At 38.2% G+C, this 19,382-nt stretch overlaps 1 protein-coding gene across 1 annotated transcript; it reads right to left on the bottom strand.

The window, feature by feature from the left end:
• Positions 1–11,137: 11,137 nt before the first annotated feature.
• On the bottom strand, positions 11,138–14,914 carry LOC137290501 (uncharacterized). The gene is made up of 3 exons (XM_067821481.1): positions 14,758–14,914; positions 14,138–14,265; positions 11,138–11,615 (listed from the first exon to the last, which is right to left on the bottom strand). The coding sequence occupies exons 1-3, from the start codon at positions 14,825–14,827 to the stop codon at positions 11,499–11,501; spliced, it is 315 nt and encodes a 104-aa protein (XP_067677582.1). The 5' UTR covers positions 14,828–14,914; the 3' UTR covers positions 11,138–11,498.
• Positions 14,915–19,382: the final 4,468 nt, after the last annotated feature.

Genomic DNA, 19,382 nt, shown 5'->3' with positions numbered 1-19,382 from the left:
GAAGTGTATACAATTGGTTTTTGATTTAGAAAAGTTGAAGCCATTTTCAAGATACCATTTATCTATTTTGTTTAAACACAGCTGCCGTTGCCGTTCAATAGTATGCATATTTTTCCCACGACAAGAAATATTAAAATCATCCACAAATAGCGAACCATCTATTGAATCGTTTAAAGCTTTAGATAAACTGTTGATCTTGATGCTGAAAAGAGTGACAGACAAAATGCTGCCTTGTGGAACACCCTGATCCTGATGGTAATGACCAGACAATGTAGAACCCACGTGGACTTCAAATTGTCTGTTGTTTAAAAAGTTGGCTATGAATTCAGGCAAACGACCTCGCAAGCTGAAATCATGTAAATCTCTTAAAATGCCATATTTCCAGGTTGTGTCATATGCCTTCTCAAGATCAAAAAAGATAGACACAGCGTGTTGTTTATTAATTAGAGCGTTTTTGACAAATGTTTCTAAACGCACTAAGTGATCAAGAGTACTTCTGTTTTTACGGAAACCACATTGTATATCTGTTATAAGGTTATTGGTTTCCAAGTACCAAACAAGTCGATTATTTATCATGCGTTCCATGGCCTTGCAAACACAGCTAGTTAGTGAAATGGGTCTATAATTGGACGGATCGGTATGATCACGTCCATGTTTAGATATGGGTACTACTATAACGTCACGCCACGAGGGAGGAAATTTACCTGATGTCCAAATATCATCAAAAATAGTTAAAAGAGTTTCTAGGCAGGATTCTGGTAAGTGCTTCAGGAGTTGGTAATGTATGTTATCAGGCCCTGTAGCAGTATCGCAAACTTGATCAAGAGCAGTATATATGAAGCTCATGAATAGAAAATAGTTCGTTATAGTTTTCCCCGTTATCTGAATGAAAATGAATAGGTATCTTTTCTTGTTGTCTTTGATGCTGTTGGAATTTCGGCATATAGTTCGAAGAGGAAGAATGTTTAGCAAGCGTTTCACCCAGTTTATCTGCAATATCTGATTTATCAGTAAGTAATTGATCACCATGTTTAAGATGATGGACACTAGATTTTGTACTCTTACCTTTACTTTTTTGTACCATGTTCCACACTTTAGACATGGGCGTTCGAGAATTTATTTTGGAGACATGATTTTTCCAACATTGACGTTTATTCATTTTAAATTTAATTTTAAATTTATTTAAATTATGGACTATTGGATGGCTACGGAAATACTGTTCTGCTTTCTTCCGTGCCTTCCTAGCTTGTTTGCAGTCATCAGTAAACCATGGTTTACGTATGTGTGGATTTGAAGAGGACTTCGGAACACATTTATCAGCTATTATATGAAGTTCGTCAGAGAAAGAATTTATAGGATCAGGAACGTCAAGACAAACATCAGGTGTTAGTTTATTAGAACAAAGAATTTCATACCAAGCCCAGTTAGCTTTAGCAAAGTTCCATCGTAATGATGGAGAGACATCCGATGGTGTCACAGATTTTAATAAAGTGGGAAAATGATCACTTCCACAGAGGTCATCGTGAACTGACCATTCGAACTCACTTGGCAGTTTAGAATCAACAACATCTAAATCAAGACACGAATACGTTCCAGTTCCTGGATGCAAATATGTAGAAGAACCGTCTTTGAATATGCAAAAGTCATTGTTTAAGAAAAAATCCTCCAAAACTTTACCTTTCGTATTGCTGTCATTGCTACCCCAAAGTGGGTTATGGCCATTTAAATCTCCCATGATCATACAGGGTTTCGGGAGTTGGTCATAAAGTGACTGAAGATCATATTGTTGAGGACAATGTGGCGGTGGGATGTATAAAGAACATAAAGTGAACACGATATTCCATGTCACACGAACTGCAACAACCTGGAGAGGGGTACGAAGAGAGACAGGACTATGAATGACACCCTGCCTCACAAAAACAGATGATCCTCCAGTTGCTTTATCGCCTGGGGGAGAAAAGTGATGATATGAGTCATACTGTTTTAAATCAATTTTATCTGTTTGAGGCCCTTTGATTCTTTTTTCTTAAGCTTTTGTTTTTCCTTCTTTGTAAGCAAAGGGGTTCGTTTTATCGCAGTAACAGTTTCAGGCTGACTTTCAGTGTCTGGTATTGTTTCAGCAGACACCTTCGTTTATGAGGATGATGTGGAACGGGAAGGTGTGACTTCAGCATCTATTTCATAAAGAACCGTCTGCGCATCAGATATCCATTTAATTGACGTTTGACATCCTTGATCAACCTTTGGAAGTGAGGAAGAAACTACAGCAGAGTAAGACACTGCTATTTTTTTGGCCTCAGAAAGGAAACATCTTTAGAATATTTTATGGTGAGAAATTTATTTTGTTGCACGTAACATGGGCATGATTTTGAGAAGGACATGTGGTTTGCACACTTGATTACATCTGTGCAGTCTGTACTGTCATGTTTGCCACTGCAGCGGGAGCAAGCTTGAGAGTTACGGCAAGATTTTGCACCATGTCCAAACTGTTGACATCTGAACCACCGGAGAGGATTTGGGATATATACATTAACTCCAATGTTGAAATACCCGGCTTTGATTGATGAAGGTATTTTTGATAGTGCAAACGTGAAAAGGTAAGTGTTGTTTTTGATAACTCTCTCACCATTTTCCCTAGTGAACCGTCTCACATGCGTAACGCCTTGACTCTGCAGCTCTGCTGTAATCTCATTCTCTGACATGTCTGAGAGGCACTTCGCACGGTCGCGGACAATAACTCTATGAGAATTTAAAGTTTTGTGTACTGAGACAACAATCTCAGTATCTGCAAAATGATGGGCTTTGAGGAGATTCACAGACTGTTGTCTCCGAGCACATTCCACAAGCAATGAACCAGAGCGGAGACGGGTAACATTCTTTCGTTTCCACATATACCCTCAATTGACTTCGAAATTACGAAAGGATTGATTTTGAGGGGTTCACCATCAACACCTGCTACGACTAAAAATCGTGGCCAGTAATCTGAATTGTGTACAGATCCAAATCCAAAGAATTAGCAATATCTGCATCAACGTGTCTTCTATTAGTTTTTGACCGATAACCAGTTAGTTGTGGGGTAGCCATAATGAAGGAAATATATTCAACAGCCCTGCTCCCCACCCACCATGGAGTGTCAACGTGGACGGTGTTGTAGTGGAGGCCAACTACAGACAACAGGGTTACATGGATGCTGTACTCCAGCAAAATGGACACGGGTAGCTATTTTTGCCAAACAAGGTATAAGTCAGGCTGGTTCTGCCCTAGACAGATCCCTGAAGACAAACAGAACCCGGAGGTCAAGGTTGCCAGATTGGCCCATGAGCAACCGCCTTCTGGCATAGGACTCTAGGCAAGTTATTATACTATAATTTTGCATGGAAAATCGAAATGTCCAAGACCCAGTAACAGAAATGTGCACAAAATAATCACCATGAACAGCGCGTGGCGTGACTAGCCGACTGATGGAACCGGGGAAGTTCTACCACCCGTCTGGGTGAAGTCAGGGCCAAAGTGGTGTGTTGAGCAACAGGAACATGGTTCCAGGGCCCTGTTGCCCTCAACTACCAGGACCCCCTCCTCCACCGACACAGGGCCGCAACCCACGGCAAACGGGTTGGTGGGCCAAATATGCCCCCGGATCCACACGGGGGGTTGGCGAACACTTAGCGTTACTCAGCACCCACCACGAGAGGTGGCTCGCCACGGGTGCCAGATAATCCACTGACCAACAACATGAGAATCGATCTACGTCACGTGTCAATCAAGTCAGCATGCCTGACCACCCCATCCCTTTAGTCGCAAATTAAAGGTACTTCAGGTTTTGTACGACAAACACCCCCTATGGGTTCCTGAAGATCAATTTTAATCCGGATGTTTCAAGGGGCCCCTCCTCTTACGTCCAAGATCTTCTCATTCACGAGCAGCATAAGGCCTCGGGGCAAGCTTCTATGTAGCTTTTATCAAATCTAGGCATCTAGATTCCCCTTATTATTGTCAAAATCCAGTCTACGTTTGCTATATATAAATCCTGCCGGGGTCCATACCATTTGAACACCATCAAACTGTGTTGGAAGACACGAATACCTGACAGCGAAATGTCTGAGGTCTGGTATAGACCAACAGTTGTTTCTAAGGGGAAGGCGATCAGTCCTCCTTTACTCGTCTAGATCACATGTCCGTTCTCAGATTAACTACGGCTTCATCAGTTATGGCAGATCCTGGAAACATGAAATTTTTAAATTCTAATCATCACGAAGGCCAATGGAGTTGTCTTCGCTGTAATAACACATCCCCAGTTATCTAACTATACACTTTTACGAGGGCGAGTCGTCTCTTAAACATCGTCCGCACAGACGTTACATCACAAAGTTATGGTCGTTTTCAGACTCCAACCTTGGTAAAACTAGATTTGTTTTCTCTTTTTCTCTTTTTTTAGCGCCCGTCGCTACAGTGTTGACTGAAACCACTTTATCATCTTTATCAGCACGGGTCACCTATTGAAAAGACATCCTCGTTAAATAATTACAGGTATACATATTTACTTGATTTTTCAATATTTGAAACACGTGTACAGTGTAGAAACAGCGATGGTCATTATTCAACAAAGGTATCTTTTTAGTACGTGACCAGGGTTATTTTCCAATAGCAACTGGGTGATTATTCAATGTTGGAAAAAGACCTTTGGAGTTGAAAAGTGAGTCCCAGTATTGGTTCAATGTTGAGAAAAAGTACTTGTAGGTACTCTTTAAACGCGGTTATGCTTTCAAACTTACTCCGGCCTCTAGCAGAAGAACACCTTTTCAGGCAGCTTCCGTCACTCTCAAATGTATTCTGCCGCGTTTTGATCCTTTACGAAACACCGAGATGAGAACTTTATCTACCGCAACCCGGCTAACGTATCGGAGCACAGTCTCCGCTGAATAATTAGTATCCACGTGCCAGGCCTATATAGGGTTATACATATCTCTTCCTTCGAATTTACCCATAATTTGGAAAGTCGTAAAACACACATAATAGTTCTCAAAAACATTCTGATTCCACAGTTAAGTATTTTACATATACAGCCGTCCCGTGCTTGATTTTGTTCTCAGCGGATAAACGTTTGAAAGAATGTAATTAATACGTCTGCAAGTATAATACCCTTTTCGGGCTAAGAAGAACACGGCTACAGTACTGAACACTCTCTACTTCAGTAAACATATATATAGATGTACGTTTCAGATTTGCTTCAGGCCAGGCTGATGCTCAGCAAGGTGACAATGTGCCGTGGGGGTCTAACAATTAATACGTTAGTATTGAAGTACTAAGGCAAATAGTACTGGCGTGCACAGTTTGAACTGACGTGGGTATGCACTCTTTTTTTGCGGGATGGCCTAAAAGTCGTGCCGGGTCGGGTGGGTCCGCGGCGGGCCAAATATATTACTGGCTAAAATAACCCATATTCTGCAATCCATTTTTAGTAGTACCCGGTGGTCCTGCTCGGCCCGACTTTACTTGGCCCGACTTTTAGGCCATCCCCTCTTTTGCTGTTGAAAGACATCGGACATAATAAGCATTGGTGATATTGGTATGTCCTCGTGTCGGGTCTTCGTATTATGCACACAGTAATAACACTACGACAGAACTGAATATGATGCTTTTAATTGCCGTTTGCTTTGTTTACGTCCGGTAATCCGGTAATCCGTCTTAGGTGTCAAATGACCGGAACTGAAATGACAAGGTTGTCCGAGAACTATCGTCATGTCCCGACAGAGTACAGCAATATATCGCTTGTTGTGGACTGAGTTTTGTGTGTGTGTCTGCTTTCGTATCCAACTTCTTTAGTTGTTTTAGTACCTAAAGATCCGATCTTCTACAGCGCAAGTAGAAGAGAATATCTTCTTCTCGGCATCAACAGAGGCCATATAATAGACACTACATGGTCTCTGGCGTCACTGAGGACTGATTCTTTAGACGAATTCAGTCCATTGTCTTGAGAGGAGACAAGGTTTTAGGCGCCCATTGGAAAGACGGCAAAGTCCCTCCAGTCTTCGCACTCTGACAGAAGCACACGTGGAACAGATTCCTAACGCCAACAGCAGCGACAGCTCTAGGTCACGCCATCCATCGACAGCTTCGTATGGCAGGTCTACGCCCCAATATATGTATACGCGTCTATAGCCCCTTTTGCAGAACAGCCTTAACATTTCTACACCCACAACGTAGAATGGGCACGAACATGACTGGGAGACAGTTCTCTTTAATGATGAAACGTGAGATGAAGAGCAAATGACAGAAATATGTCACATTTGAGAAAGTTGCTGAAGTTGAGGCTTTTAATGAAGGGCAGCACAGAACAAAACACCAATTTCATTCTCAGTCACATTTTACTGCCTGGAAGTTATCAGGAACAGAGACCAGTGTGTGGCCTCTGTGTACAAGGTGTCAGGCTTGTCCACATCTGTGTCCGAATCAAGTTTAGGACAAGTTCAGCTAGTGGCAAAGAGGATCAGGACAGGTGGAGCGTAATGAAATATCCAAATGGTGGCTGCTTTCCTATTACATATCCATGCTGATAACAGATTTCACCACAGGGGATATATAGTGACATTACAGTAGGTTTTACATCTTGATTGGGTATCTCCGTCTTACATCTCTGTTGGGTATCCCAATTTCATTTGAAGCATGCATCTTTTGAGTTGGAATGTTAAAACACCTGAACGCTCTCGAAGATTGAACAAATCAGTGGTCATGTCTTCACCTCCAGAGGAGCCTTTGAATGTGAACCTGTGATGAAGTTACATTGATTCCAAAAAATCTCTGAAAATTGACTTTCTTCTTGACATGGATTCAGTTTCAGACCCGTCATGCCTCAGACTATACACATCTCACACATGCTGACAACCAGAGCACAATTATAATCAGATTCCCAGAATCACTCAATAACCATTGGTTCGCTGGGAAGTAGACACAGAATGTGTCACAAACATTTTCAGAGGTAAGTACACCCTTTGATCCTTGTTATCTGCAACTGTGAAGACTTGGGTTAGAATTGGCCTTTTGAAACCAATGCTTATAGTAAGATGCAGCTAACAGGATTGGGTGGTCAGACGCACTGACTTGGTGGACACTTGTCATCGTATCCCAATTGAGGATCGTCTGATAAGTTCATGAATATCTGCATACCCAAGGGAGATAATTATCAAAGCTGTGACGTGAATAATTCAAAGACAAATGACATACTTGACACTTCAATTACTCAAGAAGAAATCTTAATTAGTATTTGTTAATGGAAATTGAACAAATCGTCAGATATTGCAGTGTCTCAGAAGTTTTCCTATATTCATCAGATATACTAGTCCCATGTCTTAAAATATTGTTTTATTTCCTTCTCGAGAGTCGAGGTTTTCCACATTCATGGTTGGCTGGTATCATTATAACTATACATAGGCATGTCAGTAATAACCATAGAGGCATTATTCTTCTCAGTGTATTTAGTAAAATATTCATTGCCATAAATGGTAAGATTAGATAACTGAATTCCAAACTGGTTTAACAAGAGGATATACTACTGCTGTTAATATACTGAGTAAAAAAAGAAACATCACATTCTTTCTTCAGGGCTCTATAAAAGAACAAGAGATGGTAAGATGGTTAAATTGTTATTATTTCATTGCTGAGATCTGTGTGATGTACACGATACACTGACAGTGCCACAATCAGTTCCATTAGGCTACACCGCCATTCCAAAACATGGGTATACAGAACGTCAAGTCACAAGAATCAAAATTTGAAATTTCTCAGTTCAATATTGTTTAATATTGTTCTCAGTATATATATTTGTTTTCACTTTTACACAAATACTTAAGTAAGAAAGGTACCAAATTCTATGTTCTCTTTGTAGATTTTACAAAAGCTTTTGACTTTTCAAACATAATGGAATCTTCTAGATAATCATTCAGTTTAACCTTTAGACGTCTAGGAAGTACAACATGTATTTATGGTAATGTTATGATGTGTATGGGAAACAATAATGAAATATCTGAAACATGTGACAGCCAAATAGGAGAAAGACAATGAACAAGCAGTACAGATTGATGAATACTCTTCAAATAGTATTCAGTTTCATCCAGATATAGTACAGCTATTTCTTCTATTGTTTGCTGAAGATATCATTCATTTCTCTAGCACTATAATAAGGATTACAAGCAGACATAAACAAATTAGGAAAATACTATAAGGGGAAACAAAAAATTGTAACTAGCGATAAAACTAAAATAATTGTGTTCAAGAGGGAAATTTGCTGCAAACTGAACATTGCAAATTGGAATTACAAGGATGAAATGCTAGAAACAACTGCGTCTTACAAATACTTGGAGTGGCATGGTGGGCGAGCTGTCTAAGGTGCCAGGCTTTGAGAGTCTATATTACTGATCCATTGAGCTTGAGGTGCCAGGATTGAGTCAACCATGAGCGTGAAAACCTTAAGTCAACATTGTGCACAGACTCTTTCAGTAGTGTACACTACACAAGCCTGCTCACCCATGAATCCATTGGTAAATGACCAGATGGTGGCCTCATGAATAGGTGCAAACACCTTGTTGCAGGTACAGCAATGTGCAATAAAATTTGGACGAAGTACTGTGACTACTGTGTCTCAGTCCAACCAGCTGTGATTGGGTACCTCAAAAGGATGGTAAAATCACATTAAGTGCATCAAACCTGATGGTTTATGGTGAATGTTGTAGAGTTCCACTCATTGAACAATAATGAAAGTAGTAAAATACTGGTTAAAATTAAATATGCTAACTTACACATTACCCCCAAATGCTCTAATTTGATGATTTTGAATGGTAGAAATTGGAAATGTTACTAAATTGGGTCACAGATGTTAAATGTATACTATTTTCTGCCGGGTTTGTGAGTATATGACTGGAACAGTACATATACTCACATCCAGAGTTTTTCTTACCCACTTATCAAAGGTTACAAGATATATATCTCCAGAATTGGATTGACCAGTTATCTGTATGAAATAAATGTGTTTGTTACAAAATGTTCAAGCTGTCTATATACAATAAAGCTTACTTATCATCTTTGAAAGTTCAGAAGTATAGAATCATGCTTGCAAAATTGTGTTGCTGATCCCATGATTTGTTAATGGAAACAAGTCATGGTAGATGTACTGAAATGAAAAAAAGTACACAGAATGTGTAAAATGTGTGTTTTAAATATAATTGGAGATGATGATCATTTTCTTTGTGTCTGTCCAGCCTACTACACTTTGAAAAGTAAGTATATTAAGAAAGATTACTTTGTATATCTTAACATTTATTTGTTTATACCTCTATTAATATTAATCTATTCTAAGAAGGAACATAGAGAAAACTAGTCAATGTTTTCACATCATGCCTTTCTACACAGAAAAATAGGTATTCTCTACTGCCTAATAATATTGTCTGTATACATGTTCTGAAGGATTATGACCTTTTAAGTGCAAATAAAGACTGACTGAAATTGATGATAAATATAAACAAAGCATCAACAGAGTCAACTTGGCCTGCCTTTGGAACCTGTACCCCTGGATTTGAGAAGAGCAAGTGTGATAAGAAAAATGGTCATATGAATGTGCTTGTTAGGTGTAGATTCTATTTATATAGAAGTACAATAGATAAAGGAATACTGTGCATAATTCAATAGTACAGTGATTTCAAACAGCAAAAGGTTTTTTGTGTTATTTATAAGGTGTTTATTCCCTTCAGTTGGAATCAAACATCAGTTTACCAAGCCTTCAAGTGAGAGACAAAATACATAGAAAGACACACTTTCATGTTTAATTACATTAGGTGCTTGGAGTAGAAGATTAAGTACAAGATCATGGAGTCACAATGAATTGCAAATAGTGCATCATCGTATGATGAACTCATATCAGTGATGTTACATCCTATTTTCTATTAAATGAATCCATTTTGATATTTATTGAAGAAATGTATTTTTCAATTTGATACAGATCTTTTTTATCTTGCTTTATAGATACTAAAACTGGGCTTCAAACCTTTTATGTTCATTACATATATAACGTCAATAAAATCATGTAGTGGAGTAGGTGCTTGCTGTTGCAGCCAGATAAGATAAGATAAGATAAGATAAGTTAAGTTAAGTTAAGTTAAGTTAAGTTAAGTTAAGATAAGATAAGATAAGATAAGATAAGATAAGATAAGATAAGATATTTATTGCATAGCATTCCACCAAGCAACAGAAGCAATATTCTATAAACATGAACACAGAAGTTACAAATATATAGATATATAGATACACAAGTGATGTACATTTCAACAGTCTATCTATCATATGCAGTTTCATGACATGGAAACATTGAGGCAATGCACACAATTCAGTTAAAATTGTAAATATCATAACATGTTTTAGAAATAGTTTCCAGATTTCTGTTTGAAAAAATTGTTAAAATTGTTAAAAATTGTTCTTTCCATGAAAGTATAGCAAATCATTGATTATGAAAAAGCAATGTTTGTAGAAGTGACTGTCTTTCTTTCCTGTACTTGGTACAAGATATTATAAAGTGTTGTTCATCTTCTCAGATATTGCATGTTTCACACAGACAAGGTTCTAGTGGGGCTGCTGGTTTTGTATCTCTTCCAGTTCCAAATTTGAGTTTATGATTACTTAAACGTAGTTTTGAAAAATCAGACATGTGAGTCCATAGTGAGAAGTTCATATGTTATGTTTAATAGTCTGTTAACAAGATTGATGAGTTCTTTCCAAAACAGTTTGATTATTATAAGTTGGACATTCAATATATACAGGACAGATGTTCTCATTTACCGAACCACATAATGAACATAAATCATTATCAACCAGTTTCATTTTTAGCATCTTGGCTTTATATAGAAATTTATATTGAAATTCTAGGAGTTTTGTGTCTCTGTTAGATAGCCTATATTGTAGAAATATGCATATGGTCTTTCAATTAAATTACTGCACAAAAGATAAATATAGAAACAAAGAAACAAACCAAGACAAAAATTGCAGTTTTCACACAGAAAACTCAGATACTCAGATAAAGGCCAAATTAGTATACTTAAAGTAACCAACAGATGGTGAAAGGGTCCATGTGCCCACAACATCAACATGAGTGTTATTTTTTTTATTTTATTTATTGTTTCCAGTAAAATAATTACAGACATGTGAACAAGCATAGACAGGAATATGTGTACACAGCAAGTAGTGGGCTCAGTAGAGATATAGAAAACTTTAAGTACATCATATATCAACGTCATTTAGGGATAAATTCAGGGATGAGAGGAAACTATTTGAAAGCCAAGAACAGTTGTCTGTTCAGGCAGTTTTTAAAATGCAGAACAACATTTACCTTTTGCTTTTAAACCTTGCATGAAAATCCCAATTTTGGGAATGAATACATGAACCAAAACGATTCTTCAAAGGCTGCAAACATTTTGTTCAAGGTAGACATTGTTCTGCATGTCTCTCATGACACTGCTTCAGTTAACAGACATCTTCACAGAAATCAGGCAGGTTTCATCGATCATATCATCGGGACTGGTGAGCCTCTTTCTCTTTCCAGACAGGAATTCTGCAGTCACAACGGTCATGTTATTCTGTAACAGAATGATATGACAACACTTTAGATGTAAATACATGTCATAGAACATCATGAAAATATCATTCCCAAGGTACAATTAATTACCTCCAAATGGGCAAGTACATTTTACCTATATCAAAAATTTAATCAATAGATTTAAGTGAATAAACCATTTTTATCACCGAGGTATGTAATGTGGGGGCATATAGTCGAAGCCTTGTCTGTCTGTCTGTCTGTCTGTCTGTCTGTCTGTCTGTCTGTCTGTCTGTCTGTCCATCCATCCATAATCAAAGCACAGTATTTTTCAACCAAAACTGGTAGATATAACAAACATGTATGTAATGTGGGGCATATAGTCGATGCCTTGTCTGTCTGTCCATAATCATTTTGTTTCCAGAACATAACTAAAAAAAAGTGCAATATTTTTCAACAAAAACTGGTAGATATAACAACCTACATCTGAAGTGGTGCCTTTTGGTATTTACAAATTTTTGTCATTTTTATTTTTCTTGGTTTCTTGGACTTAGCCTTAAAGGGAGGGGTGGGCTTGTTTCCAGATCATAACTCGAAAACCGTTCTAAATTCTTTTGCAAAACTTGATAGATATATCAGTAATAACCTAAATCAGTGCCTTTGGCTATTTGAAGAATTTGTCAGTTTTCTTTTCTCAGTTTCCATTGAAACAGTTTGGACTTAGCCTCAAAGGGGAGGGGTGGGTTTTGTTTCCGGAGCACCATTCAAAAACTTCTTAATATCATAAAAACGATACAGACTTTGTCTCAAAAGGAGGGTTTGGTTTCATTTCTGGAGCACAACTTGAAAATCATTCAATATCTTTCAACAAAATTAGTCATATTTATGAGGCAGATCTTTAAAGGGTGCTTTTTGCTATTTACAGATTTTTGGTGTTCATATTTTTCATGATTTCCATGGAAACAGTTTGGAATTAGTTTAACAACTCTTGTTGATCTATGACTTCATATTAATTCTGCATAATGGCCTATAGACAGAGTTGGGTTAGTTCTATTTTTCAGTCCGAATGGCAACTGAATTTCTGCCATAAAATTGTAAGGACATTTTTTTAGTTTTTTATTCCCTCACTCATGGCTTTAAATATGGTGTCCATGTCAGCGACATGAACTTAACAGGAAGAAGTCAGTGTAACCATCAACACAACAACCCAACACAATATCTATATCAAAAGCTTTTTCATCTATCATTCCACACTAGTGCCCTCTAAATTCTAAATTCAAACGATAAGGTTTTATAAGAGGTATTTGTGGCCCACAGATATCTGAAACATGTTTCATTCACCAAAAGAGGTTATGGATTGAGTAAGCAAGCTGATGTGAATAATGTTCCATTACATTTATACATAAATACAGCAAATATAAGACACTAAACAGCATGATGAGAGAGAAAGCAACCTGTGCATACTACATCTTGTTTAATCATAAAATGTGTGATTGAATGTTTACATCTAGAGGTGACATGATTTGGACAGATGACGAAATAGTACAATGTGTCCTCATGGGAATGGTGGCCAGAGCAGTATGGATCACTACACCCAAGTCAGAGGCAAGAGTGGACTACTTGGCAAAATATGCACCAAAAGTCCAAACTACTGTTGGTTTGATGTTTGTGATAACTTGATCTCCCCCTTTTGATGTAATAGTGGGGAGGAAGCAGCCTGGGTAGGCCATAATCTCCCCATTTTCACAGATAACAAAACAAAATATTCTAGTTTGGCCTGGGCCAGATTCTCCCTTGGGGGGAAATGGCCTGCTACACCAGTTTCAATTCCCCTCATGGATACAGCATGTGAAGCATATTTCTAGTGTCCCGCACCATGATATTGCTAGAATGTTGCTGAAACCAGTGTAAAATAAAACTCACTAAAAAAGTGGCATATGCTATGGTTTTGGTTTTTTTGAGTTTCTGAACAACAAATTTTAATGTATTTAAGGCCTGATTCTAGCTTGCATACATATGATGCCTCACCACCTACTACATCTATTCAAATAATAGATTACTTTCCTTTATTTCAGTAGCTTGGCAGAACACCCCCCCCCTCTCCAAAACAGCATGGTCATGTCTAGAATTAAAATGTAATTTGTTTCCAGATTGGATGATGTAAATTATGCATAATACTTGATTCCCCTAAAATGAAAATTAAAATCAGTAACACATGATGTTAATCAGCGTTCAGTTTAAAGAAGGAATACTAACTTCTTAATCTAAGAACAATTTAAGTGGATCTTTATGTTTGTTTAACTTATTTTATGTTTGTTTAACTGACATTCACAAAGAATTAGAGACACAGGTAAACTATGATATGAGTACTTAAACATCCAAATGTAAAAATGCATATAATTATGCATAACTTAGACCGTGCAGTGAATATTGAGAAAACATGTTACAGACCGCCTGTTGCAATTAATTGCCTTTGGAAAGAATTCATGCAATTTACACCAGGAAATGGGATAGTTTATATTCCTTGTACATTATGGTACTCCTAAGAATATTTTGTTCCCTCACCATGTTGGTCACGTCCTGTTCTTGAAGAAGGTATTTCAGTGCCATTCCACCTGGAGGCACCAGTTTGGTGTGCACAATTGTGTTGTTTAGGACCAGGTTCTGTCTATAGATCCAGACCATAATGGCATCTGAAGCATCAGTGAAGCAAAATCATTGCATTGTATTTAAGCTGGACCTGCGATTGTCAGAGACAGACAGATTTTATTTTTGGGCACATTTGTTTACAAGAGATATGGTTGTACATAAGAGTTGCCTCCCATGGAACAATGGATAAAGCCTTGATAAGATGGACAAAAACATATTTCCAGCTTGGGACTGAAGCATGAAAGGTATTTATGGTAAAGTTCATATGGGGAAAAAGATAACAAAAGATGCTGTTTATCCTGCACATTAAACTCCTGGTCAATTATGAAAAAAATATTTCTTTTCGTTCATCATAAATAGTGTGAATTTTAAATATAGTATGTTTAATGTTATATCTGCCACATTTTTTCGTGTGGAGGTGCTGGTTAGCTTTTATCATCAGTTTCAGTTCAGGTTTTAAATTTCAATTTTCAGTGACCAGTTTTTCACATGGGATCTTGTGAAGTTTGATAAATCTTTATTGAGAAAATGCTTACTTCTATAAACTTGAGTCAGGATCTCAATGTAGGGATTTCCATTGTTGTGCTCCTTGATAATTCCAAGCATCTTAATTGGTGAGTCTTCTTTAAAATAATCCTGAATTTCTTCAATTTGTAGCGCTGGTAGGAAGAAATTTCCTGACTCCTTAGCCAGAGGTATCTGATAGTGGCAAATAGATATATTGGTTGTGAATTACAGTCAAAAAGTTTGATTAGTATTGTGTGGAATAAATTATTCATAGAATGAAGATGTAAGCTCGCAATTAGGTTATTGGAATATTTTGACATTACCAAATCAGGTAAAAAAAGTATCGAGTCACTGTGAATGCACAAGTTACCTTCACAGCACTACTAACATTTGTCACCAGCCTTACGATACAATATACAGTTATGACAGGTAACACATTAAGGGCTATATGGCCCAACCTCACCCCAACACAGTATATATAGCTTCACTGTATCCAAATATGAAATCTCCCTGCCCTGCCATACCCTACCCTGCCTTGCCCAACCCACCACTACATAGTTGACCCTATCCTAAACTTACATTAGCTGACCATATCCTACCTTATCCTTAGTTGATCCTACCCAACCCTACCCTTAGCTGACCCTGCCCTACCCTACCATTAGCTGACCCTGTCCTACCCTACCCTTAGATAACCCTATCCTAAACTACCCTTAGTTGAACCTATCCTACCTTACTCTTAGCTGATCCTGTCCTACCTTATCCTTACCTGATCCTGTCCTACCCTACCCTTACCTGGCCCTATCCTAAACTACCATTAGCTGACCATATCCTACCCAACCCTTGGCTGACCCTACCTTACCCTTAGCTGAACATCTTACCCTTAGCTTATCATATCTTACCTTATCCATAGGTGACCCTATCCTACCTTACATTAGCTGACCCTATCCTACCCTATCCTTAGCTGATCCTACCCTACCCAACCCTTAGCTGACCCTGTTCTATCCTACCCTTACCTGATCCTGTCCTACCCTACCCTTAGCTGAACCTATCTTAAACTACCCTTAGCTTACCATATCCTAACTTACTCATAGCTGACCGTATCCTACCTTATCCTTTGCTGACCTTCCTCTGCCCTTAGCTGACCCTACCTTATCCTTAGCTGACCCTATCCTAAACTACCATTAGCTGACCATATCATACCCTACCTTAAACTGACCCTACCCTACCCTTAGGTGACCCTATCGTATACTACCATTAGCTGACCCTATCCTACCTTATCCTTAAGTGACCCTACCCTGCCCTTAGCTTACCCTTTCCTACCTTACCCCAGGCTGACCCTATCCTACCCTTAGCTTACCCTTTCCTACCTTACCCCAGGCTGACCCTATCCTACCCTTAGCTGACCCTATCCTAACCTTAGCTTACCCTTTCCTACCTTACCCTTAGCTGACCCTATCCTACCCTGCTCCAGGCTGACCCTATCCTACCCTCAGCATACCCTTTCCTACCCTACCCTTAGCTGACCCTATTCTACCCTGCTACAGGATGACCCTATCCTACCCTTATCTGAGCCTATCCTACCTTACCCTTAGCTGACCCTATCCTACCCTACTCCAGACTGACCCTATCATATCCTTAGCTGACTCTATCCTATCCTTAGCTTACCCTTAACTACTTTACCCTTAGCTGACCCTATCATACCCTACTCCAGGCTGTCACTATCCTACCCTACCCATTACTGTCCCTATGCTACCCTACCCTTTGTTGATTTTATCCTAGTCTATGCTTAGCTGAACCTACCCTCCCTTGCCCTAACCTGACCCTATCACAACATCACCCTGATTGACCCTACCCTTAGTTGTCACTCAAATCCCATCCCACCTGAACTGAGCCAGGCCAAGCTATGGTACCTTGTTACCACCAGTGCATGTGTCCACTTTGGTGACAAAACACTGTATAGTTTTCAAGGTCAGCTCCATAAACATTTTGCTCGGACAGCCTGATGGGCAGACAATGCCTGCTTTTTAGTCCAAACTGTAATGTGTGTTGCAATTGGAAAGAATGAAGCTAAAGTGATTCACATACCTTCATCTTAACAGTATCTTGATTGTATCCATCCATTGTAAGTAACAGTGTCACTTTATCTTCAAACCTCCTGACAGTGCTGGCACGTTCTTCATCAAAATCCTTCAGGCCAATTCTCTGCAAAATATTATGCATAGTTTGTTGAGAGACATGAGACTTTACATATACTCTCAAAAGCAGGGCAGTTAATCATATGATTGTATTGACAACTGAAAGAGTTACTGCTTTGAAGGTTTAGACCATGATGCTTTTCAGAGGTATCAGTCTGCTTGCCCTGCACACAGCAAGCATGTCAAATCCAAATGGGGAACGTCTCTTCCCCTTTGTAACAGTGGAGCATGACAACCATACATTTCACCCAAACAATAATTGACACACAGAATTAGATTTCATTCTTATTTATTGTTTGCTCTCTATGTGACATTTGCATTTTACTGTGCTCCAAAACTTTTCACTAAAAACGTATTTAACAATCCTCAAATTGCATGACAAGCTGAATTTTTACATGGCTTCTTGTTATGACATCATATTTGTTCAAGTAGCTCTTGTACGATATAGAAACGAGTTCCGTCTGTCTGTTCGTCTGTCACACTTTCTCAGAAGCATTATCTACTAAACTATTCATGATAGCTTAACCAACCATGATCCCTAGATGTGTCTTTTGGGAGTTAGACCCTGATGTGAATTTTGTTTTTTGTTGTTTCCATGGAAACATGACTTTGGGTGTGACTATTAGGATGTCCATGGCAACAAGTTTGACTTGAAATTGGTAGTAGGGTTCTTTTCCAGAGCAGAGCTACAAAACTGTTCTCTATTTCTTAACCAAATTGGGCACATAGATAGGTCTGGTGGTGTATTGGCGACTTTTACCAGTTTTGGGTATCTAAATAAGATATTTTTGGCAGCAAGTTTGACTTTGAAATTGGTGGTTGTGCTCTTTTCTGGTGCAGAAATTTAAAACCATAAAATATTTCTTACCAGAGCTTGGCACATAGATAGGTTTGCTATTGAACTGTTGCCTTTTGGTAGTTTTTGACTTCTAAATAAAATATTTTGTGTGTTTCCATAGCAACAGCTTTGGTTTTGTCTGAATTTGGTGGTAGTGCTCCTTTTTGGAACAGAACTTTAAAACATTTCAGTACTCTCCTTCGACATAAACATAGCTGGTAGACTTATTCATGAAGAGTATTTTGCCATTGGGGGATATTGATGACTTTGTCTTCATGTTTTGTTCAATTTAAATTCACATGAAACTGATCTTTTCATCATTTTACTGAGGCTGTGTTGTCATTGTGATATACATGAAAACCTTCGGGTTCAGTGTAAAGTGAGTAACATGCTTACATTGTTATCTCCCTTGATTTGTTTGGAAATGGTCCAATTCAAGATTGCCTACTACTGCTAATGAGTTTTAAAATGAAATCAAAATGGAAAGATGTACATTGGTTACTCACATACAATGTGATTAAATTTTAAGGTAAAAGATTAGTGCAAAGTAAACAGATGTCAATAGCTTTTTTTACCAATATATTGCAATACATATTGCAGTACAGTACAGTTTATGGCAATATATCACAGTATGATATTTGGAGCAATACTCAACCCCATTGCTGTGGTACAGGCTTCATAGATAAACCCACCTCACTTGTGAACATATGAAAACTTGAATTTTGTTTGATATCCCTAAGTTGAGCAAGTAGTTCCCTTTGACCAGATGTGGTCCACTTGTCCTCCTGTTCTTCTGTAGGTACTTGTATGAAGGCTGATCGTAATTCCACTGTAAGTAAATCATAAATGCTCATATATACCATTAAAAAGTAGGGGATATTGGATTTACAACACTGATAAAATGCAAACGATGAGGCCAAGGAAGACACAGATGATGAAGAGAAATTTTGGGAAACTGACAGTTTTTTCCAGTCCTTTGGAAATGTTTTCTCTGTATGGATATATATATGGCTTATTCTCATATGTGTTGGCATTTGCTAGTGATAGGCTTGCAGAATGGAATAAACCCGATTTTTTTAAATGGTGCTGGTTCTTTTACACCTACATGTTGGAAGGTTAGGCGCAACAATGAAAGTGTTAAAATGTACCATATAAGTAAATTTTGAGGAGCAAACAATACAATCTGTATAACATTGTCTGCATATTTATGGGTTACATTTTCATCAAACTTATTTTTCTGGCGATGAGAAACCAACATCATATATCTTCACTTTAATGAATGAGATGCAATTACTTTTGTTGGTGATGTCAAATTTGCAAATAACGTCATGAGACGTGATTATTTTCCTCTTCACTTCCAGTTTGTTTTTGTTGGGTATTATATTGAATACAGTGATGAAGATTACTGCATGTTTTGTCTCACAGACAGAGCCAAAATCAGTTGTCCAAAATCAAGGTAATGGACATTACATGTAATACGGAATGTTAGTCTAACAGTGTGAAGATAGTGGGCACAGTGTGTGGTTGAGGATGGACCTTAGTCTGTCACTGTTATGAAGGTAGTGGGCACAATGTATGCTTGGGGAAGGACATTAGTGTAACAGTGTATGAAGGTACTGGG

This window comes from Haliotis asinina, chromosome 7 (genome assembly GCF_037392515.1).
Source record: "Haliotis asinina isolate JCU_RB_2024 chromosome 7, JCU_Hal_asi_v2, whole genome shotgun sequence".
In the NCBI taxonomy this organism is placed as follows: Eukaryota; Metazoa; Mollusca; class Gastropoda; order Lepetellida; family Haliotidae; genus Haliotis; species Haliotis asinina.
The sequence above is the reverse complement of the archived record's forward strand: the minus strand, read 5'-3'. Positions and strand labels throughout refer to the sequence as shown.

Coding starts and splice junctions, on each gene's coding strand:
- LOC137290501 (XM_067821481.1), bottom strand. CDS start 14,827: ATGCTTGGAATTATCAAGGAGCACAACAATGGAAATCCCTACATTGAG. Junction 14,266..14,757: donor CCTGACTCAAGTTTATAGAA/GTAAGCATTTTC, acceptor CTGATGCTTCAG/ATGCCATTATGGTCTGGATC. Junction 11,616..14,137: donor AACAGGACGTGACCAACATG/GTGAGGGAACAA, acceptor ATTCTGTTACAG/AATAACATGACCGTTGTGAC.